General features: G+C 41.4%; 1 protein-coding gene across 1 annotated transcript in view; it reads right to left on the bottom strand.

Moving 5' to 3' along the window:
- Positions 1–27,672, bottom strand: part of COL11A1 (collagen type XI alpha 1 chain) — a 309,931-nt gene that overhangs the window by 242,861 nt on the left and 39,398 nt on the right. The window contains exons 3-5 of the mRNA XM_048496576.1: positions 24,988–25,153; positions 16,960–17,173; positions 15,525–15,687 (exon numbers count right to left, since the gene is read on the bottom strand). Coding sequence (XP_048352533.1) covers positions 15,525–15,687; positions 16,960–17,173; positions 24,988–25,153 — 543 coding nt within the window. The remainder of the gene's footprint in view (positions 1–15,524; positions 15,688–16,959; positions 17,174–24,987; positions 25,154–27,672) is intronic.

Here is a 27,672-nt window from a genome sequence, read left to right as displayed (position 1 = left end):
ACCTTTATAGCATTGATGGCCTAAGACGGGGTTTTGGCTCTCAAAGCGAGGTCATGCTAAGCCCTGGACAGCATCTTGCAGCAAGGCAGGGAAAAAGGCAGGGAAAAAATAGTGGTGTTTTCAAAAGAGCTCCAGATAGTTCAAACAGAAGAAGAAGATGATGATGATGTTGGATTTTTATATCCCCCCTTCTTCTCCTGTAAGGAGACTCAAGGGGCTTACAATTTCCTTCCCCTTCCCCCCTCACAACAAACAGTCTGTGAGATGGGTGGGGCTGAGAGAGCTCTGAAGAACTGTGACTAGCCCAAGGTCACCCAGCTGGGATGCTGGAGTGCACGAGCTAATCTGGTTTACCAGATAAGCCTCCACAGCTCAAGTGGCAGAGCGGGGGATCAAACATGGTTCTCCAGATTAGAGTGCACTTGCTCCTAACCACTACACCATGCTGGTTGAACACTGGAGCAATTCAGAAGCACAGGGAAGCATTGAAAATGGGAGAAAGCAGTTTTCATTAAAAAGGCTGAGGCCCAGGATGTCAATGGGAGGCAAACAGCTTTGTCTGAAAAGGTTTTAAAAAATCCATTACCAGCCAGGAGCCAAAATGGTTGTGTCTGAAATGACACAAAATATCTACTAGCAACCAGTTGCTCAAATAAGGAAAGTTTGAAAAGAGCCATTATCTACATTAGTTGCCTTTATCCTTTTCAGAAACAAGACATACCTCCAGTTACAACCCACAACATCAGATCAAACATAGGGTTTGTCTTTCTCTCCCTCTTCCTTCACAGTTTATTTTTGTTTCTCTTAAAACCATTTTTTAAGGTATGCAGAAATGTGGTTCTGCTGCTGATAAAACCCACACCTTTAAATCAGAGCATGACCTGGTTATGGATCATGACCCACCAGCTACAGATCAGTGGCTTAATACTCAACAATGAAACCACTGTGGCCTACAATAATGCATGTTCAGTCCTTACCCATGCATCCAAATAAAGACTCTTTGTTTATATTAAAACAAGTTAAAGATCAAGTTCATAGAACCACCTCCTTTTATCATCCCACAGGAATCCTTGTGAACAACTCTTTCCATTAATTTAATTGTATTATAATTTTGGCATGGTCTCTGAAAGTCTCTCATCCTTGAGTTGAAACCACAGTTAGGATAGGCAGCTTCTTTCAGAGTCCAGGATATCATACTATCGCCTTCTTGACAGCTGTTATTATACAGACTTATCAACTATTGCCTGGTATCTCCGAGAGGACCCGAAGCTGCTTGGCTTTCTCCCGCCAGTCTCGCCTAGTGCCGCCGGGATTTGTAGGCAGCCCAGGAAGTGCATAGCAACAGTGGGTAGATCAGCTTATTAGAAAAAGCAAGGCATTGTGGGCTGTGAAAAATTAATGGCACTGACAATTCACAGTCCAAAGCAGCCAAAATCCCCAACCCAGTAACAAGGACGCTGGGAGACGGCCGCCAGGGCAAACCATGCCCGCCTGCAACATTCCCTCAGAGACATTCCCTCAGCGCAGCAGAATGGAGAGATGTGCAGGCCATCTCTTCCTGGTAGTAGGCACACATAGCAAGGGTGTGCATGAGGCTGAGTAGGTGTGCCACCAGCGCCACAAACACACCCAGCAGCTGTGCCACCTCTGGATATGGATCTATGCTCAACAGGCTCAGATCTCCCAACTCACAAAACATGCTCCTACCTGAAAAATGCAGAGCAGGTGTAAAGGCAGGTGCCAGCAATTCAAAAGGGAGGGCAGAGATGCTCATTCAAGCTGCTGCCCCAAAACAATACCCAATCAGAACACTGGAAACCGGGATGTTTGCACATGCACAGATATGCTTGTAATGTAAATACAAAAGACCCGGGTTCTTGCGAAACAAACTGGAGTATTTCCTCCCAGAATTCACTTGATTCCTTCACAGAAACCATACAAAGGGAGAAACTGGAATAAAATAGACCCAGATTGTAAGATACCAATTGTAATCCGGTATAATTGTGCCATGCGGAAACAGCCTTTGTGGGACTCTGGGGAGGTTGTGTTTTGGGGACAATTTGGTGCCTCTACCTATACCTCATTCACTTTTTAGCATGTTTGACTTAATTTAATCAAGGAATGTGTGGTCAGAGGACAGAGGATATAGCATGCTTGTATATACATAGAAACTGCCTGTGTTTTTGTTTTAATACATAATACATAAAGTGAATCGGGGAGATTCTATGTTCAGATGTATCTGCTCTGAATACCAGATGCTGGGGAACATGCAAGAGAAGAAGGTTGTTACTTTTATTCCCTACTTCTTAGCTTTCCAGAAAGACCTAGGTGACCATTGTGGCAAACAGAATACTTGAGGAATCAGGTTCAGCAGTTATAACTAGTTTATAATTTATATATTGTATTCTGTATTGTAGTCTTGCTATGAAAAAATGTGTGTCCTCACAACTAGGTTGCTGGACTGTTAGCTGACTCAAATTTGAGGAGACAGGGAGAACAGAACAGAAAAATACGTCCATTAGCAAACAAGGGAAGGGGGTGGTTTTCACTGATTTCCCATTTGCACTCAACATTTCCATCCTGCCCCCCATGGTGTTCTTGATGGCTTTTTGGCCTTCAAGAACATAATTTTCATGGAGCTTAGTGGACTGCAGCAAGCAGGAGGAGGCAGGAAGGTCCTATCTCATGAGCTGAGCTTTCCTCATTGATCCTGCAGAATCCAAGACATCATTTCAAACACCAAGGACTTTGCCAAGTTGTAATAAAACTGTTTTTAATGAAAGTGAAAAGCAAATAAAAATGCCATGTGTTCAACTGTGGCTGCTTCAAAGTATGCCCAGTGTTTGCCAGAGGATGCCAAATGTCATGATCCAACAGGCCCCCAAATCCTGATGTTCCAGAAGGTTGTGAATGACTCCAATAGTGGGTTTTTCCTGATCTGAGCAAAGGTCAGAAAAGAGCTTGTCTCTTTCTGAAATTTGTTTATGTTCAGCTCAGTGAACCCTAAGATTTGATTAGCCCTATAACAAGACTCTCTACCATTTAACCTTGATTAAAATGTCATTAGTAGGCACTAAGGTTATTCAGCATCTGACCAGATCAGGTCCATGACTTACATAAGTATAATTGCTGTTATTGACCATATAATTGCTGTATCTTTCCAAAACCCACCTACATAATTAACCCTCCCTGACCTCTAATAGTCAACTGCACTAAGGGACTCCACACTGTCCTCTGTATTATTTTCAATGCTGCATTCGTTTGCAAGTCAATTTTGTCTTGAAAAATAAACACAGTAACCTCTTATTTTAACATTTTATAACTACTTACATAAAACCTGGTTAATAGATGCAGCACAATGACAAGATGGTAGAATGGATTATTACACTGCAGACTGCAGTGGCGTAGGAGCAGCAGTGAATTAGGAGGTTAAGAGCTCGTGTATCTAATCTGGAGGAACCAGGTTTGATTCCCAGCTCTGCCGCCTGAGCTGTGGAGGCTTATCTGGGGAATTCAGGTTAGCCTGTGCACTCCCACACACGCCAGCTGGGTGACCTTGGGCTAGTCACAGCTTCTCGGAGCTCTCTCAGCCCCACCTACCTCACAGGGTGTTTGTTGTGAGGGGGGAAGGGCAGGGAGATTGTAAGCCCCTTTGAGTCTCCTGCAGGAGAGAAAGGGGGGGATATAAATCCAAACTCTTCTTCTTCTTCTTCTTCTTTAAATGTCATCCTATGAAAAACCTCCAAACAAGAAAAAATGAATACTTCAGGAACAAAGGTTCCCACAGCAGTGTGCCTAGCTATCCAAGTTCTCTACTGACAAGGAGGATTATTTTATTTTTCTGAGGGGAGCATTAAAATATGTTCTCCCAAAGTGCAATTGAAGAGGAGTCAACAATTGCAAGGCTACTGCCTCATTCCCATGCACATGCAGATAGAGCTTTAACTATTTCTACACTGTGGAACGAGATTTAGAAAATATATTTAAAATATTTATATGCCCACCTTTTGCCTGAGCATCTCAAGAGTATTGTGGTTATAAGCGAATGTTCACAAAATGTACTAGGAGAGAGTGGCCTAAAGACCATGAAAATGCCCAGCATACTGTGTCACCTAATCTCTAACTAGCACAGGGGTCTGCAACCTGCAGCTCTCCAGATGTTCATAGAGGGGCTGATGGGAATTGTAGTCCATGAACATCTGGAGAGCCGTAGGTTGCAGACCCCTGAACTAGCAGCACAATCTATCATGTCATCAAAACTGTGAATAATTCAGTGCTTGACAGGCACAACTCTTCAGTAACACTGGAAAACATGTGTCTTTTTCTCTAGTGATCAAAAAGCTTCTGCAAGATCCAGAATGTAAATGATCAATTAATATATTTACCATGACACTGCCTCGTCATGATCCTGTAGCAGAAGTCATTACCAGCGGATGCAAAACCAATCAGCATGGGAAAGAGCTTCTCACATGTAAAAAAGCAGCCTGGTCACCAACAGCACAAAGTGATCATGTTGGAGCTGATGTTCACACCATCACTGGTCAGGGCCACTGACACCAGCAAGTTCATAGGATGCTGACAGTCAGTCAGCATCCATATACCTATAGAGGCCTGACCCATCCTTCACCTACCTTTGGTTCTGCCTGTCATTGTTCACCATCAACCCCCTCTTCTACCTTGCCACTGCTCAGTTGCAGAATATGACCTGCCACTCTTTCTCCCTAGCCATTTCAGCCAATTTAAAAACAAAGAGGATTTTCTGGTTCCTGATCTGGCAATCCCAGACTACATAATCAACTTCAGTGAATTTAGAAATACATAATTTAGGGATGTACTGTTAGAATCCAATGCATCTTTATCCTTTTAAACCTAAAGGTTTTGAATCTCACTAGTAGCAATCAGACATGCTACCTGATCAAATTCATGTTTACTCAGAAGTAAATTTCACAGGGTTATTCCAAAGTCTTATTCCAAAAAGTGACAGAGCAATTGTTGTCATCACAAAGTAATCACAAAAGTCCAAGAAAATGCAAAGAAGGAAAAGGATGGTACCATAGATCATGCTCACCTGAATCACAAGCTTGATTGCATGCTGACATATGTAGACAGATTACTGTAATGCCTGATGCTCACAATTATGAATTTAACTAAAGCTAAACATGAATACCCAGCTTGCTGGGGGTAAAGTGTAGACAACTAGGAAATGCAATGGCAAATCACCCTGCAAACAAAGTCTGCCTAGTAAATTGTGTGATGTTACACTCTATGGCCCCTTCTGCATAGCAAATGAATAATGGGTTGCAGTAGGGAAAAAGGAACCCATTTTCCTGTTTTCACGTTCACATGCATCCATGCAGGCAATGATTGGAGCCCATGGAAACAATCTGGGTTACTGTTGCACCTTCACATGGAAACACATCTATTTTTTAAAAAAAAATCACTTCCCACACATGCATAGTTACGCAGGCACGCACAAATGAACACCCACAGCCATGATGATGTCCCATGATAGACCCTCTGCACCTGCACCTGTCCCATGATAGTGCCTCTGCACCTACACAGACACAAGCCACAAAATTAAAAAAGAAAATGTGAGGCAAATAAAGAAAGGATGAACAGTAAAAATGATATCTGAGTAGCAAGTTTACTTGAACTACTTTTCCATCCAAAGGGTTTGAAAACTGGCAGAAGGACATATCAAATTTTATCTGGAAAGAAAAAAGGCCCTGGATTAACTACATACTACAAGATGGGGGGGAGGGGGAGGTTTACCTGATCTGAAACAGTATTTCATGTCCTGCTTCATTACTTAAAGAAAAGAATTTAGTTATATATATATATATTTATAATTGGACACCCTTGACAAATTCTTTGCAGAAAACAGAAAAAATAAATTGATGATTAGCGGCTTTGAAGTTTAAGGGAATGTCAAAGTAAGACCTACTAGTGAAAAGTGTAATATTTATCAGCAATAATGATAAAGATCCAATTTTATTTTTGCGGTTAAAGGCTACGTGGTAATATTCTTCCTACATTAATACTTGGTGCAGAAAAAATTGGGAGTTTTTATGGCAAATTTACTTATTGCTGGTGATTTTTCTTTTCTTTTGTTGCACTGTTAAGCTGATTTAAGTACTAATATAAACTACTATAAAATATAAAGTACTAATATAATATATAAAATATATGCACCAAGGGTTCAGAGTTCTGCAGTTCCAGAATGCACAATTTCATATAAGACATGCAAGAAGGGATTGACAGCCCAGTGAGAAAAGAGCAAACTGTAAGAGCTGAAAGAAACATTTAAAGAGAAACGCCTTAAGAGCCTTCCAATGGTAACATTGTCAGAACAGTAGTTCCCCTGATGTTTTTGGCACTCCCTATTTCACTCTCAGCCATCACCCAGCTGTCATAGTGTGGAAAATTAAATAAACATGTGAAACACTTTGGACAAGTTTCCAATGAAATCTGGTGTTGGAAATATAGAATGGAGTTGATTCAATGTTACAAGATAGTTTTTTCTTCTGTTACTACTACAGCTTGCATTTGATAACGATCACCTCCACTAGTTTCTTGAACTGCCTGATAACTTGAGTTACAGAAATGCTTTGCAGTGGCACTATAAAGGAGTCATCAAGACATACTTTTTGTATACATGAGAGTATTCCTATGTGGTCTGTGGGTGAAGAGCTCCCATGCCATTGGAGAGGCCCAAAAGGACCCCAAAAAGGGAAGTCACAGCCAGGGGGGTGGGGCAGGGAGGAAGCTGAGATCAGAGAACTATTAGATTTTTCAAAGCATCATTCAAGTTCATCTGAAGTCTCCCAGCCTACAGAATAGCTACCTCCCTCTCACTCAGATGAATTAAAGTACTTGCATTTTCTGCTTGTTCATTTTTCATTTTAGCTTATCTTTGCTCAGCTGTGTCAAGCTAATGAAAATCTAGCAGCCAGATCAGCTGAAACAGTTGCCATAATCAAATTTAAATTATTGGATAGCCAATAAAAGGAGGTGGATGGGAGAGCAAAAAATAACCTCACAGGCTTAAGCTGTTATTCATAATACAGAGGAAAAAATCTAGTTGGACCCAATGAAGAGGGTGAGTTCATAACTCTTTACTATCACTGTAAAATATGGGAGAGTGAGCTTTTTCACCAGAAATTGTACCATCTGGATTTCAATGGCGTCCAACACCACTCTTGCCAACTTCAGTTCAATCCACATGTGGGGGGAAGCTTTGCAGCAGCCAGGAATAGCAAGGTGAAGACAGTGCAGCATCACCTCCAAAGAGGTTTGGGGCAACACAGAAATAAGATAAAGAAGAGAAAGTGAAAAACCCTACGGTATAGGCTGCACAGGCTTATGTCTCATTTTCCGGTGGCATAAGTCTATGGCCACAGAAGGGGCTCTACCCTAGTTATGCTCCCGGACCGCCACCCAACTGCACCAGTGTGTGCTCGGATACCAGAGTAGCTCCCAGATGGCAGCCACTTCCAGGTTTGGCCACCACAGAAGTGTGCTGCACCTGCATGCCGGTGCCTCTTGTGCCAATGGGATGGGCAACAATCTCCCACAACTGCTTTTGCCCCTCCCATCTAGATTGGGCCTTTAGTGTGCATGAATGTATTATCTTGACAATTAGCAGGTCTCTAGAAATCATGTGTAAAAGAAGGGGGAAAGGGTTTAGATTTATACCCCACTTTTCTCAACCATAAGCAGTTCCAAAGCAGCTTACAAACTCCCTCCATTCCTCTCCCCACAACAGACACTTTGTGAAATAGTTTTGAGAAAACCGTGACTAGCCCAAGGTCACTCAGCAGGCTTTAGGTTGAGGAGTGGGTAAGCAAACCCAGTTCTCCAGATTAGAGTTCACCACATTTAACCACTACACCACACTGGTTTCTTTTGTAACTTTTCCAAAGAACAAATGTTCAGTGATCACTTTGGTTTCCCAATGGATGAAGCCACTAATTTCCTATTTTCCAGGACCAATACACCAACAGTTTGCTTTTCCAATACCTATTTATTTCCCACCTATTTTCTTTGTAAATGAGTGAGAATTTCTATAGCTAATCTGAGCCCTATGAAAGTGCTGGTGTTCTCAGCCTGAATGTTTACATTCCAAATAAAGCATTTACAGGCAGTTACAGCATTTTGCTAATGAGTCACTGCCAATTTTACTTCCTTCTTAGATGTTCAGCCATAATGTTAAAATACGATTACAACAGGTTCAAATTTGCAGAAATGTTCGCTTAGCTCTGCATGTATCACATTTTAATACATTTTAACACAGAGATTCCATTGAAAGTTTTATTAAAAACGTATCGTTAAGTATTTTAATATTAGTATATATATAGTACCCTCACATGTCTGTTCTAGATGCAGAGAGATGACACTGAATTTCTTAGCTCCACTATTTTGGCTTGAAACCCTCTTCTCTGTTTTCTTTTTCACTGAACAAACGAAACAAGTCTTTACGTTTGCGCTATTTTCCCCTTCCCCTTCCTGATTTTTTTGTTCTTTCTTTTTAATTAATTAAATCTATTATCCCATCCTTTCCCAGTCAAAGGCCAGGCTCAAAGCAGCTTACACACATATATAAACAATAAAAAACAAGATCAAGTTCAAACATAATCAACAACCATAAAACAATAAAAACACAATAAACATTAAGAACACAACCTCAAATTCCGTGTATGATAAGAACGTTTTTATTAGGGTACCTGTCAAGGGCCCCACTGTAGCCTAAGGAATTTGACCCCTCCCCCGAACAATTTTTCAATCTACCACAGGTGGGGGGGAAGGAAGGGGGATGGTACCGGATGCCAGTAAGTTAGAACAGGAATGATTACTGCCTTACCCAAAGGCTTGGTGGAACATTTTCATCTTGCAGGCTCTGTGGAATTGACCAAGATCCTGCAAGGCCCTGATGTCAGATTGTAAGGAGTTTCACCACACCGAGGCTAGAGCCATAGAGGCGGAGCAAGGGGGAACTGCACCCGGGATGGCACGTGCCCTGCGCCCCTGTCACGGCATTGTCCGCTTCCGCCTTGCCCCAGAACACCCTGGAACGCCCCACCACGCCCCCTCCACAGCCCAGCCACGGCCCCTCCACTGCTCTGAATGGGGCGTCATGCTCCACTTGGCCCCCTTGGCACTACACCACTGTAGAGCTATAAAAGCCCTGGTCCTGGTTGAGGTGAGTCGGATATTCATGGGGCCAGAGATTACCAGAAGGTTACTACTGGCACAGTGAACTACTCTCCAGGGGCAACATTTTTGCATCCATTGCATATAAATGGCTATAAATGTGCATATGAATTAAAATGGAGTAAACAAAACAAATGAATAAGGAACATTAGATATGACAAAATGGAACTGCCAAAATGAAAACAGATGTTGAAGGGCACGTTCACATATCTCTATCCTGATTAAGTTTCTCTATTTTCCTCTCAAATGCTGTTACTGGGCAGAGAATTGTATTTTTTTTCTTATTTGTCCAAAATGAATTAATGAACTGAGATGAAGAACAGAAAGAGAATGGCCCCCTACTCAGAACAGTCATTCTCTGACAGCCATCCAATTCCATCCTCAAGATTCATATAACAAAAGATCATAGAGAGTCAAGAAGAGGACAGCAGAAAAGGAAAATCAATATTTCTTATTCCAGCGTACTTTTAATTTATACACTCTAGAAAATGTAACTGCTTTATTTGGTACTGCCACTGTGGTTGCCAACTCTGGGTTAGGAAATACCTGGAGATTTGAGGATAGAGCACAGGAAAGTGGTGTATAGGGTGAGATCTCAGTAGGATATAAAAGTCATGCAGGCCACTTTCCAAAACAGCCATTTCTTCCAAGAGAAATGGAATAAGTGCTTTAAATAAAGTGATTTATGTAGTCTGGAGATCAGATGCAATTCTAGAAGATCTCCAGCCCCCACCTATGGATTAGTTCTTATATGTTCACCACTCAGTCACTGAAACATATGTGATGTGTGAAATGGCCTTACATGAAACAGCCAAACACAATGGACAGAGATTTCATATAACCTCATGTTATATTAGACGAAGTGATTTTCAGCTGAAACCATTCTCACATTCAGCAATGAATCAGTGACTGATAAATTACTAACAGATGCTGTACTGTTTTCTGCCATGTGCAAGTCTTTGCAAGTCTGTCTGTCTTCACCCTCCTTCGCTCTTAATTTGGTTTAAGTAAATGCATGTAAGACACATGCAGAATAATGCACTTTCAATCCACTTTCACAATTATTTGCAAGTGGATTTTGCTATTCCACACAGCTGCAAAGTGCATTGAAAGTGCATTTTTCTGCATGTGCGGAATGGGCCTAAGCCTTCCTTCCAATATCTCTTCAATTCTAAAATGGACTGGTCCCCCACTTAGTGTGCCCTGTTATAATTGACTGCACCTCCTTCTTGACATAGTTAATTTATTTTAGGTGGGTTAAATGGTTTTGTTGTGTTTCTTCTTAAAGGAGCTTTCTTTTACATTCAACTACTTTTACAGTCATTCACAAGAGCCAAATTCATGGTTTGATAATCAATGTGAGTCCAAAAATTCTTGCCAATTTTCTACAGAACTATTTGTTCACATGAACCATTGCCAGGAAAATAAAAAAGCTTCGGGAGGCAAGATTTAAAGGACAGCAAAGATATAAAAGGGAAAAAAATGTTATTCACACCTACTTTCTTCTATCTTCCCAGGTCCTCAGTAGAACCCAAGTGAATAGGAATGTGCAAAACCCTTCTAGGAAATACCTAGAAATTCTGCAAATGTTAGATAAATGAGCATATCATGTTCCAACAGCTACAATTACCCAGAAGTGTAATGTCTGATCTGTTCACCTATCCACAGTGGCATAGCGCCCACGGGGTGGGAGGTGGGGGGTGCTGCCCCTGGGAATGCCCCAGGGTGGGGGCATGGCAGGGGTGTGGTGGGGCATTCTGGGGCATGGCAGGGTGGGCGGTGCTGTGGCAGGGGTGCAGGGCGCGCCCCCCAGATGCAGTTTCCCCTTGCTCCGCCCCTGCCTATTCACTATCTCTCTCAAACAGCCGATGAACAGCTTTGCAGATGTGATGGAAGGGTTTCATTTCTTTGTGATAGTGGAGCTTCATTTGTCTCACAGGGCTTTTGCACCTGCACAGTAGGTGAGATGACTGTACCCTGGATCATGAATGGTCAGATCAGGCTACATGACATGAGGGGGGTACTGTATAAGGTTTTATACATGAGATTATGTATATGAATGAAATAAGATCAGTAACATAGACTTAAAAGAGGACTATACGTTAAGACAGTGCATGTTTATTATTGCTGGCTGACTGATTGATTTGCTCACTGTTGATTTAGGGGACTGGCTGCTGAGTGGTTGTCAGCAATAACAGTTCAGTGGGAAAGGGGCAAAGACAGAGAATGTGAACATGCAAAACCATGGCAAATGAACTTTACTATGTGGTCTTGTTTGAATAAGTGAAAAGTAACCAATGGATAGGTCTGAACCATTCGGCAAGAAAAAAAAATAAGCTCCCCGTTCTCAACCAGTGAACAGTTTTGAGCCAAACTAACGAATGTTCTAGCATCCCTCAAAATTTACTAGTCTTATCAAAAGATTTTTGGCTTCACTTTAAATTCCTCTGCTGTTCTATATGATAAATTCTGCAAATTCATTTTCCCCAAATTCAATTAAAATGGTCAAAATTCAATTGAATATGTTCAAAATTTAAAACTTCCAAATTCAATTAAAATTTTCCCTCAGGCAAAATGTAGTAGGAGTGAAGGGTTACATGCAGTCCCCCAGACAGTCTTACCTAGACTCTCTGAATTGTTTCAGCATTCCTTAGATGTTTTGCCCAAGGAGGAATGAATACCCACATTTCCTCTGAATTTAATTTAATGTGAAATTGTGATAGCAACTCTTCTTATGATGTATATAATTCACAGAGTTGATGTAAAGCAGGTTTAAATGCAATAATAAAGTCTCAACTCTATTTTCTGCCTAGATGCACACCACAATAGGAGATACTTACCCCTTCCTGGAACCTCTCTGATAAAATCTGCATAGAGCAAAAAGATGAACTAATTTAAGTAACCACTGCCACATTTATTCTTCTACTCTGGCTGTCCAACTCAGAATATTTTCATTGGCAAATGACAGGTTTGCAAAATCAGATGCCTGAAAACATGAATGTCCTCCAGCAATCTGTTAAAATAATCTTCCTAGGCAATACCTCCTATAAGAATTTCAGTCTCTCGTATACATTTCGCTAAACAGATGTATTTCAGTCCTCTGTATAATCTTTCTTTCTGGCTTTCAAATACTGGAAAAATATACTTCCTTTTGCCAAACCTTCTCCAGTTACTGGAAAGATTTATGAAATAAATAAACATCTGAAGACTTGAATCATAAACACAGAACTTTCTGGGCCACCTTCTTGCCGACCAAGCAAAGGCTGCAATTCTGAACTCAATTACAAGCACCAACACCTCAAGCGTATACATATTTCCTTGAGCATACAAGAATGCAATGCATGAACACTGAATGGACTACTGGAAATGTCCTCTATATGATGATTTACCCTCATTCGATGAAACATGTATGTGGACGGAACTCTGGCCTGGCCTCATCCAGGGAGGCCTGGTCCACCCCACCTTCCCTTACCCGTCTGTTCTCTGAGCCATCCTACACCCTGGTTTCTTGGGGTCAACTGGCACACAGGAGTTTCGTGGACCACAGGGTGGCAGCTCCAGCTGTCTCTCCCTACTTTACGAGTCCTTTTCACCCCTCTTCTGCTCTTCTATTCCCTTCCACTGCCTCTTTCCCTATAGTCACTTGCTGTGTCCTTCCTCCCTCCACTCACACCTCTCCACCCACCCACCCACCCATCTACACACACACACACACCACCCCAGTTGTTCCTGCTTCCCTCCTTTTGTTCCTCCCACTTGCCTCCCCTGAGGCAATCTCACCCCGTCCAGGTATGTGTCCTCCCACCCACTCCAAGCCTCCTGGGCCCGTCTTGGCTGAGGGTTGGCATCTTCTGGGTGGTCTGTCACGACTTCTGGAGCTGCCCTCTCAGGATAGCCCAGCCCCGGGTCCCCTGCCTCTGCCCAGCAGGGCAGCCCCTGAGGTCCCATCTGCCAGTGCCTCTCTGCTGCTCTCCCTGTCATCTTCTTGGCATGGGGTAAGCTGGGCGGCGGCACAGGGGGCCCAGAAACATCATCTGGGAACAGGGTTTGCCCTGACTCCAGACAATGTAGCAGAAGCAATTGTGTCATTGGGACTCATTGACTGAAAGATCCTCCACAGAGATCGTCCTCTTGACTCAAAGATCCATTTATTTATTTACATTTATACTCCACCCAATCTCCCGAAACACTCAAGGCAGCTTTACATAGAAGAGATTGCCACTAGTGTAGGATTTCTCTATAAGTCACTAGATCACCATGATGGCCAAATCTCTATGTTACCAGTCAGCGGACTTAAGTAATTGTTTTGAGCACTAAAGTCTGCTTTGGATTATTCTTACAGCCCAATAATAACAAAATATTTTTAGAAATAACAGTAGCTTTCAGAACAACAGTAAATATTTTTAAAAATAACAGTAGCATTCAGAGCAAATAGCAGGAAAGGAAGCAGAAACTTTTTATTTTCCATGTTTATGTCTGAAAGTGAGCTTATAACCACATCTATGGCATACACACCACCCTGAAGGGGAGAAATGTGGGTTCAGGAATGGACACTGAAAACACTGGCAGAAGAGTTGTACTTTCTCTTACCCAACCTCATTTGAATACAGCCTAGGACCTAGATACTTAGATGACCTCTGCAGTTCGATCACAACATTTATCATCTTAAGCTTCTTTACATCACAACTACCTTATGAGGTGAGTGATCACAAGGGATAGGGCCTTTTACACAGCTGCCCCAACATTCTGGATTGCCCTTCCCTTTCCCCCCAACTCATAGCACCAGCCCTCAATGTTTTCTGGTGCCAGGCAAAGACTTATTTCAGTATGTTTTCAATTAATTGATGATTGGTTCCCCCCTCCTATTTAATGTTTTTCAGTCACACTGGATTTTTCATTGGTTGCTCTTCTTTTGACATACTGCTTTCAGTAGTTTTCTGCTGTTTTTAGTAGTTTCAGTTGTGCATGAAAACATTCTCATCCACATCCCAGTGCCATTAACATCACCATTGAAAAATTAAGTTATAAATAGCAATCACCCATAAAACCAGACCATTTCATGCCACACACTGAAAGAAAGGAGAAGGGGGGGGGAGAGGAAAAGGAAAAGGGGGAAGGAGAAGGAAGAGGAAGGCTAGCTGGTTGGGTTGCAGCTCCATCTTACAGGCCCTGTGAAAATGTACTGAGTTCAGCAGGACTTGAATCACACTGGACAGAGAATTCCACCAGACTGGGACTAGAGCCAAAAAAGCTTTGGCCCTGGTTGAGGACAACTAGACAGTTTTCAGGCCAGGAACTACCAAATATCCCAAAGCATCCAGACAGCCCATATAGATGACAAAACTGATCTTCTGTGAGTTCTCTTATCACCAAGGTAGCCTGGCAAATTATATATCCCCTTACCAAGTAGTAAATAAAACCTAACCCCACATTACAGTGTTATGTGAAAGAAAATGTATGGTTAAAATAGCCATTTGTAATATTCTCTCACTGCTTCCCATGGGAAGTTTTTACACATGCTTAAATAGCAGTCAAACTGTAAACGTATTTACTCAGAAGTAAGGCTGTTAACATCTCAATACCATGCATTTGTACTCATAAACAAATAAATGTGGATGGGATTTCAGCCTAATCTGCCTCCTTTCCCATATCTGGCTATGAATATGGATGGAAGTTTCTACTGAACAGGTGATGCAAGATCTTAGAGCACACAGAGTCACTGTGGAGAGCACACTGAGACATGGATAGACTGGCTCTCATTAAAATCTAGATATGAATAGACTGGCTCTTACTAAATCCACAGGCTCAGGCACATGTGCAGAAAACAAGTGCACAGACAGACAGACAGACAGACAGACAGACAGACAGAGAAAGAAAGAAAGAAAGAAAGAAAGAAAGAAAGAAAGAAAGAAAGAAAGAAAGAAAGAAAGAAAGAAAGAAAGAAAGAAAGAAAGAAAGAAAGAAAGAAAGAAAGAAAGAAAAGAAAGAAAGAAAGAAAGATTACATCCACCAAACAAATAATAGCTGGAACAAATAAAAGTTTGTATTTAGATGTACATTCTTCAGGAAGCCTTTCCTGTACATCTATTCCAGTTATCATAATATACGGTAACTATTTGTGTAAAAAAAAAAAGTCTAGACAACAAACAGATAGCAATCAAGTATCCTTTTCCAGCCAACATAGCTTTCTCAATGCCGAATGCAATTTCTGTATGTTTTACACAGGGTCCAGAACAATTTCCTACCATTTATGCTTTAATTATCTTCAGGTACAAAATCTTCAAACCTCTCATAACTGAAAGTAGAATAATTACCTCAAAGACTTCCTCATCAAGAATCCTTGTTCCAAAGACAGTGATGCCATTGGTATCAACAATTGCTCTGTCACTTCTGTCAAGTGGTTTTGTAGTTTTCTTCTTACAGTCCACTATCATGGTAACAGTCTTCTTCTCCACACTGATGGCTACCCGATGCCACCTAGCACAAAAACACAAATTTGTTGTAAATTTTGAAACACTTTGCTTTTATCAAATACTTTCAAAAATAAATAAATTTTCAAATTAAGAAAAGCATAACAAGGGTCAATTATATTTATTTATTTATTTAACATATTTATTTAATGTGGATATTCCATCCTTTCCCCCAAAAAATGATGTGGCTTTCAACAACAACTCTAGTATGACTAGTATGGTTACCATTTTTTAAAAGGTGCTTGATTGGATGACCTCATTGGCTACTCTATAACTAGCATGTGGGACATTTGGATTAAGAGTACCTGGAAAAGCCATAAATATTCAAAGAACCCCTGCCTTTGTATCAGTTGCTTTTCATACAGAATAGCCAGTGAAGTTGTTAACAAATCTGCACTATGATGAGGATATATCTTGATACCGTGCTCTTAGGGCAGTGGTGGCGAACCTATGGCACAGGTGCCAGAGGTGGCCCTCAGAGCCCTCTCTATGGGCACGTGCAAACAGAGTCCCCCCACACACACACATATCTAGGCAGGGCTGGGCCGCTGGGCTTAATTATTAGAATTAAACCTAAGACCTAGTTTGGGGGAAGCAGTGTAGGTAACCCTGTTAAGCGCTGTTAAACCCCACTGATTTTCACGCGAAGAACCAAAGCGCGATCGTTTACCTGGGAGTAAGTTAAGTTGCTGGCAATGAGGCTTGCTTCTTAATAAACCCTCCTAGGGTCGTGATTCACCCATTCGAAGAATTGAACAGTTGCTTCAAAGCAAAGCCACTGACTACCACCAAGCTTACTCCCGAGTAATGAATGCCTTGGAGCCAACCGTTTTTCTAAACTAAAACCTCAGTATTCAGGTTAAATTGCCGTTTTGGCACTTTGCGATAAATAAGTGGGTTTTGGGTTGCAATTTGGGCACTCGGTCTCGAAAAGGTTCGCCATCACTGTCTTAGGGCGAGAATAAATGGCATGTGGAATAACAACATAGATTAAACAAGGCTACAAGATCAGAACTCTGGATGATGTACGCTTGAATACAGATTGTGTCAGTCTGTTACTAGGTGTCCCACACCTATGCATTGCACAGGAATATTGGCAGTGGTAGCAGAACTGTCTTTAAGAAAAGCATGTTGGTCATCCTTAATCTTGCTACTATGGGAAACCCCTGAAAACTGGAACACTGTGTGAAATTCCATGGTCTGGATCATCTGGCTGTCTGAACTAATTCCGTCTCCTGCATTCAACACTATATTAAGCTTCGTTTAATTTTTCACTTACTTTCCATCTGCAATATTAACTGTCCTGAAGAGGGGATAATCTTCTGGAGCAGGCTTTCCCTTTTGATCCTCAAACAGGAAAACAGGTGACCTGCCTACCTCAATGCCAACTTGCTGAATACCTTGCTCATTGTAGACAGATAAAAGAAAGGACTGGATTCCTTTTTTAGGCTTTACTGTAAACAGGACTGAAAAATCTTCGGGAAAGTTTCCACCTGTTAAGCAAAATAATTTTGTTGAGTCAGGTTGTAATATGTGAACTTTTCATCACTGAAACAATAATTGTTTAAATTTATTCTGTTAAAATCAGTACTAAACATTCAAAATATAAGATTGTTTCTTTCTTAAAAGATATTGCCTCTTCTTTCCACCTTGACCTGTGTTCAATGGTGAGCACATTTTTGAAAAAAATGAACTGTGAATTGCAATAAAGAGAGTTTGTTGATTCTCATTAAAACCTATGGAGATTATGTACCCAGTGGCTGATGCTAAATTTGTTGACTTTTTTGCAACTTTTTTTGGATTTCAATGGAACTTTCAAATAAAAGTGCATCCCCACACCATAACCCTAGCTGTTCATGTATGGAAGCAAGTGCCATGTTAATAAATGGAACTTATTTTTGAGTAAATACATTTAAGATTGTGAAGTTCATCCAACTGATTTAAGGCCACATTGCAATATGATACTGTTGTTTTGTAACTGGAAATTCCCATTTGTAATTTGTACTTGAAAAGCTGGCACAGAAGGATGTGATACAGATGGGGAGAATTACACATAGGCTGTTTCCGCACAGCCAGGGGCAGCGGCTTTCCACCGGCATAAATTAATCACATGGTCCCATTCAGGCAGTTCCAACGCTGATGTTGATCTCGCAGGGCAGTTCTCCACATTGTTAGCGAAGACCACAATTCAGGTGTGTCTCATGGAAGGTCTTATCACTGCCTTCCTCTGCAGCTCTGGGCAGCTGGAAAGACACGCCCACACTGCCCTCCGACCCTCAGGGGTCACAGGGCAGCGTGGGTGTGTCTTTCCAGCTGCAGATACTGGAGGGGTGAAAAGCAGCGGCCTCACGCCACTATGGTTCACACCACACTGGTGGGAAGATGCCGCTTGGGTGGGCTCAGCACAGTGCTGCTGCAACTTGGCAGCTTCGAGGGATGCAGGTGTTTTATAGGCTAGTGCGTATGTGTTTTAAACCCGAAATAATGACAAAACCAGGCAAATGGCCATAGAGATCAGGATTTTCCAAACAGGATTCAGTTATTATTAATTCTCAAATGCACACTGATAAATTCTTCTTGTTTTAGACACGAAGTCCTTTCTGCATCCAGATAAAAAGAGACAGCAAAACTTCCTTTTCTCGTGTTTCGAAAGAGAGACAGAGACAATATGAGAGACTAAATTAGAATAATTTATTATCCTGGTATAGTGGTCTTGGCTACAAGCTGATATTGAATGGTGTGAAACTGCAGATGCTAAAGACACTTGAGTGGTTTTGCAGGGCTTAAACAACATTAGATGCTCTGCAGGTTTCAAATTGCTTAAGCTCCTTAAAACTACTGTAAGCAAGAGAAGGTTTAACAGATTATACTCATGGAACGGTTTCAAATATTTCACTCCATTCAAGTTTGCCTATTCTTTAAATACATTCTTGATAAATATGTTGCTTTGTAAAACTAACAACAGAAGAGAGATTGTTTAAATGTTTATATCTAACTTTATATACAGCTATATTCTACATAGCTTATGATAAAAATGCAAACATAATGCAATCTCAAAAAATAAGAAATTGCCAAAAATGATGATTAAACACAACTGATTAAAACAGAAGATTGTAATAGCCACTGAGACCACAAACAAAAGATTTAAATGGGTAGCTAAAAACAGCTGAAAAGAGACAATCAGAGCTTCTTCATCTACTGCCTCAAAGTACATAAATTTGGCAGCAGGCAGACCTCTGTGGGGTTGGGGGGAGAATTCCACAGCCTTGCTGCCACAACTGAGAAAACTGTGTCGTTGATGTTTGCCAACCTGACTTCAGAACATGACACACACAAAAGACCATCGCATGACAGCCTTGGCTGACAAGCAGGCAGGCAAATGCTGAAGGCAAGTTATCTTCATCCTGGATTGTGTAGGGCTTTGAACAATGCCTAGGAGAAAACTGTTGGCAAGATCTGGCCCTTTCTAGGGATACTCCAAAGCCTGCTGGTTCAGTTCATAACCTTTTCTCAAGAGTGACAATGCCCACCTCTGCCTTTTTCCTTATAACTTGGCACGTAAAGGTACTAGAGACCTATTTTTTTTAAAAAAAAATGAAAACTGGGAATTCAAAGACTGTAGAAATAGACTGCTGCAATGTTAATGTGCACTTTTGCCAAGTGATTTCTTTTAAGGCATCTAATAAAACTGCAGAGGGAAAATGAGGAGGAAATGGTGGTTAGCTATCTTGGATAATGCCATAGCCATTTTAATTATTCCAAAATCACATGAAGCAGTCATATACAAATGCTTCTTTAATGTTATTCATCTAAATAGCCCTTAGTGGTATTAATAGATATCGCGTAGATTGGGTTTTGGAATCGGGCTTTAAAAATATTTCTTCTTAATTCTTACAAAAAATTATTTACATATTTTATTATTAACTGGTCTTTCTTGGTTCTCCATAAAGAAAAATACATGGAACCAGGCTCTCATGCCTTGTCTTGTAAGGGCCAATGGAAGCACAGGAGAGTTTTCAAATTGTGGAGGAGATAAAGGAAAAAAAGGTTAAACACACTTTCCTCCAGCATTTCTTCACCAATCTGCAAAACAGAAGCTGAGAGCTGCAAAATAGATTGTACAAATTGCAACATGATGCAAGCACCTAATACAATATCATAGTGGTTCTCAACCTGTGGGTCAGGACCCCTTTGGGGGTCGAACGACCCTTTCACAGGGGTCACCTAAGACTCTCTGCATCAATGTTCTCCATCTGTAAAATGGATAAATGTTAGGGTTGGGGGTCACCACAACATGAGGAACTGTATTAAAGGGTCGCGGCATTAGGAAGGTTGAGAACCACTGCAATATCACATCTATGAAAACTATAAATACTTCAGGATTGAAGTACTGTACATTTTTTTGATATCCATAAGCACAATTTAGTACATGTCTGGGGCAAGAGGAAGTGCGTTGGGACAAGAAATCTTGCCCCAACACATCTCCACTCTCGGCATGCCACGAAGAGGAAGCACATAGGGACAAGATTTCTTATCCTGATGCACTTCCGGTCCCACTATGCACACCAGCACTGGTGGGTAATTGGCTATACAAAGTACTATATCTTTTTGCCCTTATTTGTTAGTGACATTTCCTTTGATTTTCTTCATACTGGTTCTGGTTTTCATCTTCGCTGTTTTCATAAGATATAACAGCTTGATTCAATTCCACACTTCATAGAGATACCTTTCAAGTTTCCTTTCATCACAGATATATGCATGCTTCCGATTTAAAAGACTTTTACTTAAAAAGGAAAAAAAATTGTCTTCCAGAAGTTGTGTTATTATTACTGCCTATAATTGCTCTCATAGAATACTTTGTAGCACGAGGCTCAACATTCTTAATCTCTTGTAGTGGAGCACCATTCTAACATTACTTTCCATGGCCTTACAGGTGGATAGCTCTGCTTGGGATTTTTCTTGGAGTGATAGCTTCTTTATATAGAGCATCTGTTACAATCAGATTCCATTCATTACTCCCAGATGGTTTCCTGCTCAGTTTTCCATCACTCAATCATCACTATGTCCTGCTATATCTTGTTATTCTACTTCTTCCTTGGCTGTTCCTTCTTTTCATCACACTCTTCACAATCAAGACCACCAGCGCTCTCTTCCTAATCTGAAGTTTTTTTAAAAAAAACTGGTGCTTAACTGTGCCCTGACTCTGATGGTCCAGGCTAGTCTGATCTCATCAGAGCTCAGAAGCTAAGCTGGGTTGACCCAGGCAAATATTTGGATAAAAGCTCTCTAAGGAACACCAGGGTCATGGCCAGGAGGGAGGCAATGGCAAACCACCTCTGAATGTCTCTTGCCTTGAAACCCCTAACAGAGGTTGCCATAAGTTAGATATGAGATGACACCAACCTCCCCCCCCACCCCCCGGTAACAGATTGTATCTATGGATATCAAAAAATGTCACTAGGGCTCCTTCCGCAAATGCAGAATAATGCACTTTCAAACTGCTTTCCATGCTCTTTGAAGCTGTACAGAATAGCAAAATCCACTTGCAAACAGTTGTGAAAGTGGTTTGAAAACACATTATTCTGCGTGTGTGGAAGGGGCCTAGTTTATATCAGTCAACATTTTTTCCCAAACTTTTCACGTGGATTTTGTCTACCCTAAAGGTCTAGTTCACGTATATACTCTTATTCCTTAATGCTCTATCATTTCCTCTCAAAACAACCAGTTAGAATCTTGCCAATATGGACAAGCTCATTTGTAGCCAATTAAGGTTTTTTAATCTCTGTTTCCTTTAGGGTCTATAGAAAGGCTGTTTGCACAAGAGAATTTGCTGGTGAGGTTTACCATTGATTTCGAAACTAAATAAAAGGAGGGAAATCTGAATGACCTTTCCTGAGAATAATTCCCAAGGTAGTCTCATGTCATGTAGTTCAATAAATCATCCCTGCAAATAAACCAGGATCTGTGAAATGTACAATAAACTAGCAATACTTACTGTTTCATGTTTAAACAATTAATACAAAGAAATTACATAAAGCATAGAAAATGCAATACTATCAAACACAAATCTGTCAGTTCTACATACGTAAGGTTATTCAGAAACATAGAAAGCAATCCTAAGCAGGTCTACTCCAAAGTAAGTTCCATTTTAATCAATAAAGTTTATTGAGCTAGGGCTGTCAAACTCCAGATGAAGAACTCCAGCCTGCAGAGATCTGTTCCCTTAAAGAAAATAGCTGCTTTGGATAGTGGATTCTATCAAATGCAGCCCTTCTCAGATTCCACCAGGAATTTCTCAACCAGAGCTGGCAGCTCTAGCTAACATTCAGGAAAGTGTTCTTAGGGTTTCAGACAAATATTCCAGAGTCACAACGCATATTCTAGCTGATCTGGGATGTTTTTGCCTTCTGTTTTCATGCAACTATTCTGCACTAAATTGTGGTGTTCACCTAATCCTTTATTAAATCTAGAATAGAATTATTTCTAGTAACAAAGGCAGCAAGACAAAAAAGCCTCTTAGCATTCATTCCATTAAATTCTTCATATTCCCGCATTTGTTCATGTGGAAGGCTATGAAAGTGGTTCTCCCCCCCCCCCCCCCCACACACACACTTTCCTTCCTGCACAAATAGCTTTTTCTCACCTGCACGCTGCAGAGAGAAAAGCACAAGAGGCCAACTAGGGGCAGAAACATTAGTTCCTAGCTTAGTTCTAATGCAAGAAATCCTGCAAATCCACAAAAGAAAAAAAAAGAAACACAAGCAAGCTAAAGCCAAAGGCTATTTTAATTTAGGCAACTGCCAACAAACAGCATAGTGAGAGTATTTACTTTGGCCTTCAAAACAAAAAAGAGAAAAGAGCAATTACCATGTAGCTGCCAAACTTGCTAACTATACTACAGTGTCATTCAAAAAAATTCAATGCAAGTTAACACAAGACTTATTCCCCCTCCCCCAGGGAATGTCTGTACTCTCTGGTCTGGCTTTGGCAGAGGGTACTTATTCTTTGCTAACAGCTTCTAAAAGGCAATGGTCCAATGACCATTCAAGGGTTTTCAGTTGCAAGGTCATTCTGATTTAAGGCTGAGTGACAGCTCTGTTCTACTAACAGTTCTTACTTGTGTAAGTGACCCTTTTTACTCTGTAGCTAAAGTAATAGGCAGCAGGAAAACACTGCTATCACCTTAGTACTTTAATACTGTTCAAGAGCAACCCTGAAATGGAGCCAAGTTGGTTTAGAGTATTGAGTGGAATGGCACCTGACACACTTGGAGCCCATTTTAAAGAGAAGTCCCAAGTGTGGTAGCTGCTGCTCAAACCAACTGCAAGTCTCTAGTTCAGGGGTCTGCAACCTGCGGCTCTCCAGATGTTCATGAACTACAATTCCCATCAGCCCCTGCCAGAGGGGCTGATGGGAATTGTAGTTCATGAGCATCTGGAGAGGGGCAGGTAGCAGACACCTGCTCTAGTTTCTCAAGAGAAAGTATTTAGATGATGGGAAATTTGGAACTCTGATTAGGTTGGCTGATGTCTTGTGCACAGTAGGACTGCTTACAGTTACCATCCTAGGAACATTTACACAGGAAGAAGACCCACTTAACCTGGTGGGACTAAATTCCAAAACATAGTTGGAGTTAAGATTGCAAACACAGAGGCCTGAACTAGAAAAGACAGGTAACCTCATGTTGCCCCAGGGATGCGCAACCATTTTAAAGAGCAGGTTCTCACACCTGAACTCATTTAAACCACACTACAGGGGCAAAATTCAGGTGGGCACAAGGTGAGGAGGTGATCTGCATCATTTTTCCAACCCAAAATGGTGCCAGGGGCATTATTTCCCTGTTCCCACCACTCCAGCCTATTACAAGTGAAAAAAAATGAAACAAGGAGGGAGGCAGAGTCCTCTCTTTCCCTGTGCAGCAGTAATCCAACCAGAATTGGGTGAAACACAGGGATTACCTTCTCATCTAGATTCCTGGGGTTTATGGGTTCGTGTGTGAACCAGGAGCCATTTTACATCCACACCTGCTCATGTACAAGCTGGCTGCAGTCAAAGCAAACTCCACCAGTTGAGCTGGAACTGCTTGGTGCTTGGATCACTCCTAACTGGAAAAGCTGAGGAGGTAGACTTCAGCAGCCCAAGGAACAGACCCTGATTTGTTGGCAATTGCTTCGGAGAGTTGGAGGGGGCAGGGAGGGGAAGCTGCAGGAATTACAACTTGACAGAACCTGAAACAGCTGCACATGATGTAATTAATCACAGCAAAACTGTGCTGAGGAGTCCCAAGGGACCTAGCAGACTGGACAGCAGTGGTCCAAGGTGGCATAATAGTGGATTCAGCCAGCCTAGCAGTGGCATAGGAGAGAAGATGGGGAACCCAACAAATGGCAGAGGGCACAAAAACTGGACCAGTGCAGAGGAGCATCACAAGGTCCCCAAAGCCATTTTACATGGTATACTCTGTTCCACAGAAAGATGACAGCATGGTCAGCTGAGATGTAGTGGTTGAGAAAATTGTACGCTTCCACATTAGAATGTAGTCCTGAATGAATATGAGAATTATCATTCATTTTTACAAGCTGCCTTTGTCAAAACCATTATTATGTGAACCACCATATTCTGAATAGATGGAGGGGGAACTTTTCAGGTATACAGAAAATAAATATTTTGCAAATCGACTCCTCACCACCCCTCAAAAACCTGAGCATGCTCTTTTGGGTCTCTTGCAGGCATGTAGTGCTGAGAATTAGTTTGGGAAGGAGGAGATGAAAAAGACCTAGTTTAGGGTTGCCATTCTCCAGATGGTGGCTGAACATCTCCTGCTATTACATCTGACCAGTTCACTCAGAGAAAATACCTACTTTGGAAGGCGAATTCTGTAGCAGTTCCTCTCCTCCCAAACCTCGCTCTCCACAGGCTCCATTTAAAAAAATCTACAGGTGTTTCCCAACCCAGAGCTGGCAACCCTAGCCTAGTCAGTGTTTGTAGTATCCTAAAGGGAATGTTGTGTCCTTAATACTAGATACCACAGGGAGGATTAGGATTGAGAACAAATCTACCAGTTGTCTGTGAATTTCTCACAGATTTCACATTGTTTCAAAAATGTCTAAAATGTACGTGATACCATGGAAAAGTTTACTAAGGAAAAAACAACATAAAGTGCTAACTTCACATGCCTGTTTAATGAAGGGTAATGATTGTGAACAGTTGAATGTGTAATATGTTTGTCGGGCCAAAAAAAAAGAGTACAGCAAACATCAAAGACATTTTTTTAAAAAAAATTCACATCCAACCAGAACCCACTCACCTGGGTACAATTGTTTTGTTGGGGCACTGAGCTGTGCATTTTTTGAAACCCTGTAGGCAACATCTGATCCTTTGGAATGCCTTCTATTTGCTTGCAAAATTGCCATTGTTTTTTGATATTCCTTCTGGTGTTCGGTAGGAACTCCTAATGCTTTTTCAGCACGCCGGAGCTAATAAGCTGACAAACAACAGAAAGAAAGGGGGGAAAGATTATTCACATTCATTTCATAATATGCATTTTAAAAACTGAAACTATATTCCGGGACTTGCAGAATGACTCCATATCATTTTTTAAAATTAATGCAACAAGCTCTGATGGTATAAATCCCATTAACTGTTTCCCTACTGGGCCATGTCAGAGGTAGTCATGAGGACTCCCTTGTGATTAAGATCTATCAGAGGCCAAAACCTCATCATGTTTGGCATAAGGCAAAACTGGTCTGAATCATCAAAGAACTCAAACCAGTAGGTTTAATGGGATCCACAGCTGCCACAACTGCTAATTGTTTTTAAACCACTCTGTCTTATATTCCAGCTAAAATACAGATGCACAGAGAAAGATTTAGTTGATGTAGGATAGCCGGAAATCAGACCTGGGATATGAATACACAGCACTTTAGCAAATGAAGCACAGTTAGCTGAAAGGAAAGAAAATAAGCAAGAATGGGAAGCAGGGAAATGAGCAGGGATCTAAGATCCCTTAAGTTTAAGAGATGTCTCATTTTTAAGTGTAAACCCTTAATTTAGATCCTTAAATTTTCACAAAATAGAATAGGAGTTCCTTTTTTATTTTTGAAGAACACCAGCTTCATTAACTTCACAAATGGACTTCAAAGTTCTACAACAACCTTTAATTCTGGCAGCAGATCAGGGACACAGAGCAGTACAAAATCTGTGCCTGAGAAAGTTCACTGTTTCTAGGGCCCCTTCCGCACATGCAAAATAATGTGTTTTCAAACCACTTTCACAACTGTTTGCAAGTGGGTTTTGTTATTCTGCACAGCTTCAAAGAGCACTGAAAGCAGTTTGAAAGTGCATTATTCTGCATGTGTAGAATGAGCCTATGTTTCCCTCTGCTCTTTTCATATGTTTATGTTTTGTTTAAAGCTTTGAGATATAAAAGGATGCTGCACAAGAAAAGCACCTTTGTGGAATCAAGCCTTTCTTGGGGCTCAGAAAGGGAAAACAACCATATAACCAAAAAATGTACAGAAACTGAGGAACTCCTCTGAATCAGCACGTGCATTTCCTTAGGCAACAGGACTGGGTGTGTCACCTCAAGATAGACAAGTACAGGGGCAGGGGGAATGTATACAGGAGCTAGTATTGTGTTGTGGTTAGAATGTCAGACTGGGATCTAGGATAACTACATTCTAACCTCCACTCAGTCATGAAGCTTGCTGAGTGATCTTGGGCTAGTCACATGCTATCAGTGACTGGCCCAAGGTGGTGCCTGGAGATCTCCAGGGATTACAACTGATCTATAAGCATCAGAGATCAGGTCACCTTGAGAAAGTTGTCACTTTGGAAGGTGGACTATATTACCCACGGCCGGCTTTTCCTTACCTTTGTCCTGCTCTGCCACAAAAGTCGCACCAGAAGTGCTCTCCCTTTCCATGAGGAAAGCAAGAATCACAGGCAGGTCAAGAGCAAGCATGTTGGGACGAGAAATCTTGCCCCAACATACTTCTTCTACTGGCATGCTGTAGGGAGAAAGTGAGTCAGGACAAGATTTCTTGTCCCAACATACTCCAGCTGCCAGCATGCAGCAGCTGCCCCATGGCCTCTATACCCCAGTGAAGTCTTTCTCCTTCCCAAACCATGCTTTTCTCATGCTCCATTTCCACAGACTCCAGGTATTTCCCAACCTAGCTATCAGTTCCTCCTAGTCACAGGGTGGTTGTAACAAAATGGAGGAGGGAAAAACCATGTGTGCACTTGAATGAACTCCTTGGAGGGAAGGCTGGGACAAAATACTACAACCAGACAGAGACCACACTCCAATTTTCCTACCAGAGGCATGAAATCTCCTCCCTCTAGCTCATGTTTCTTTCTGCTGCTCCAGTGGGCAATGGGACGAAAATAATATTTTAAAAAATTCCATCAGTGATGGTGCAACATCACTTCTAAGAAAAATCCAGCAGTGACATCAGTCTTCTCTAGGAATCACCAAAAACTGTATGGTTTTACTCTCATTCTGGCAACATTAAAGAAACACAGATAATTATAGAAGGAAGGAACATGTCAAACAGCAGGGCTCTCAATCCTTCCCTTTCTCTTCCACTTGCAAAGATGAAATATAGCATGCAGGCAGTGTGAGTGCCTGTTGCTGAAAGCTGAATGAGTGGATGTGGCTAGCCAAGAATTCTAATCAAGAGCCAATCAGACATACAGAGAGAGGTGAGGCAGGGGATAGCAGCAAAGTTAATTGCAAAGTTGGCTGCAAAAGCAAAGTGGAACATGCAAGGGGAAGCTACTCTTGTGCAGCATATTTCTGTTTGGGCTTTCTGAGTCTAGAGTCCCTAGATTTGAGGCAAGATGAGGGGGAAAGTTAAGGTAGGAAAATTCCACATGAATTAATGCAACATTTGTAGAGGTAACTTACTTTAAAAAAAAAGCTAGAAATTCTGAAGAACTAGAAGAACATGGCCAAAGAGCAATGCAACTTTATTGTGTGATGACAGCT

Source organism: Sphaerodactylus townsendi, linkage group LG05 (genome assembly GCF_021028975.2).
Source record: "Sphaerodactylus townsendi isolate TG3544 linkage group LG05, MPM_Stown_v2.3, whole genome shotgun sequence".
In the NCBI taxonomy this organism is placed as follows: Eukaryota; Metazoa; Chordata; class Lepidosauria; order Squamata; family Sphaerodactylidae; genus Sphaerodactylus; species Sphaerodactylus townsendi.
Note: the sequence above shows the minus strand (reverse complement) of the source record. Positions and strands in the feature narration are given on the sequence as shown.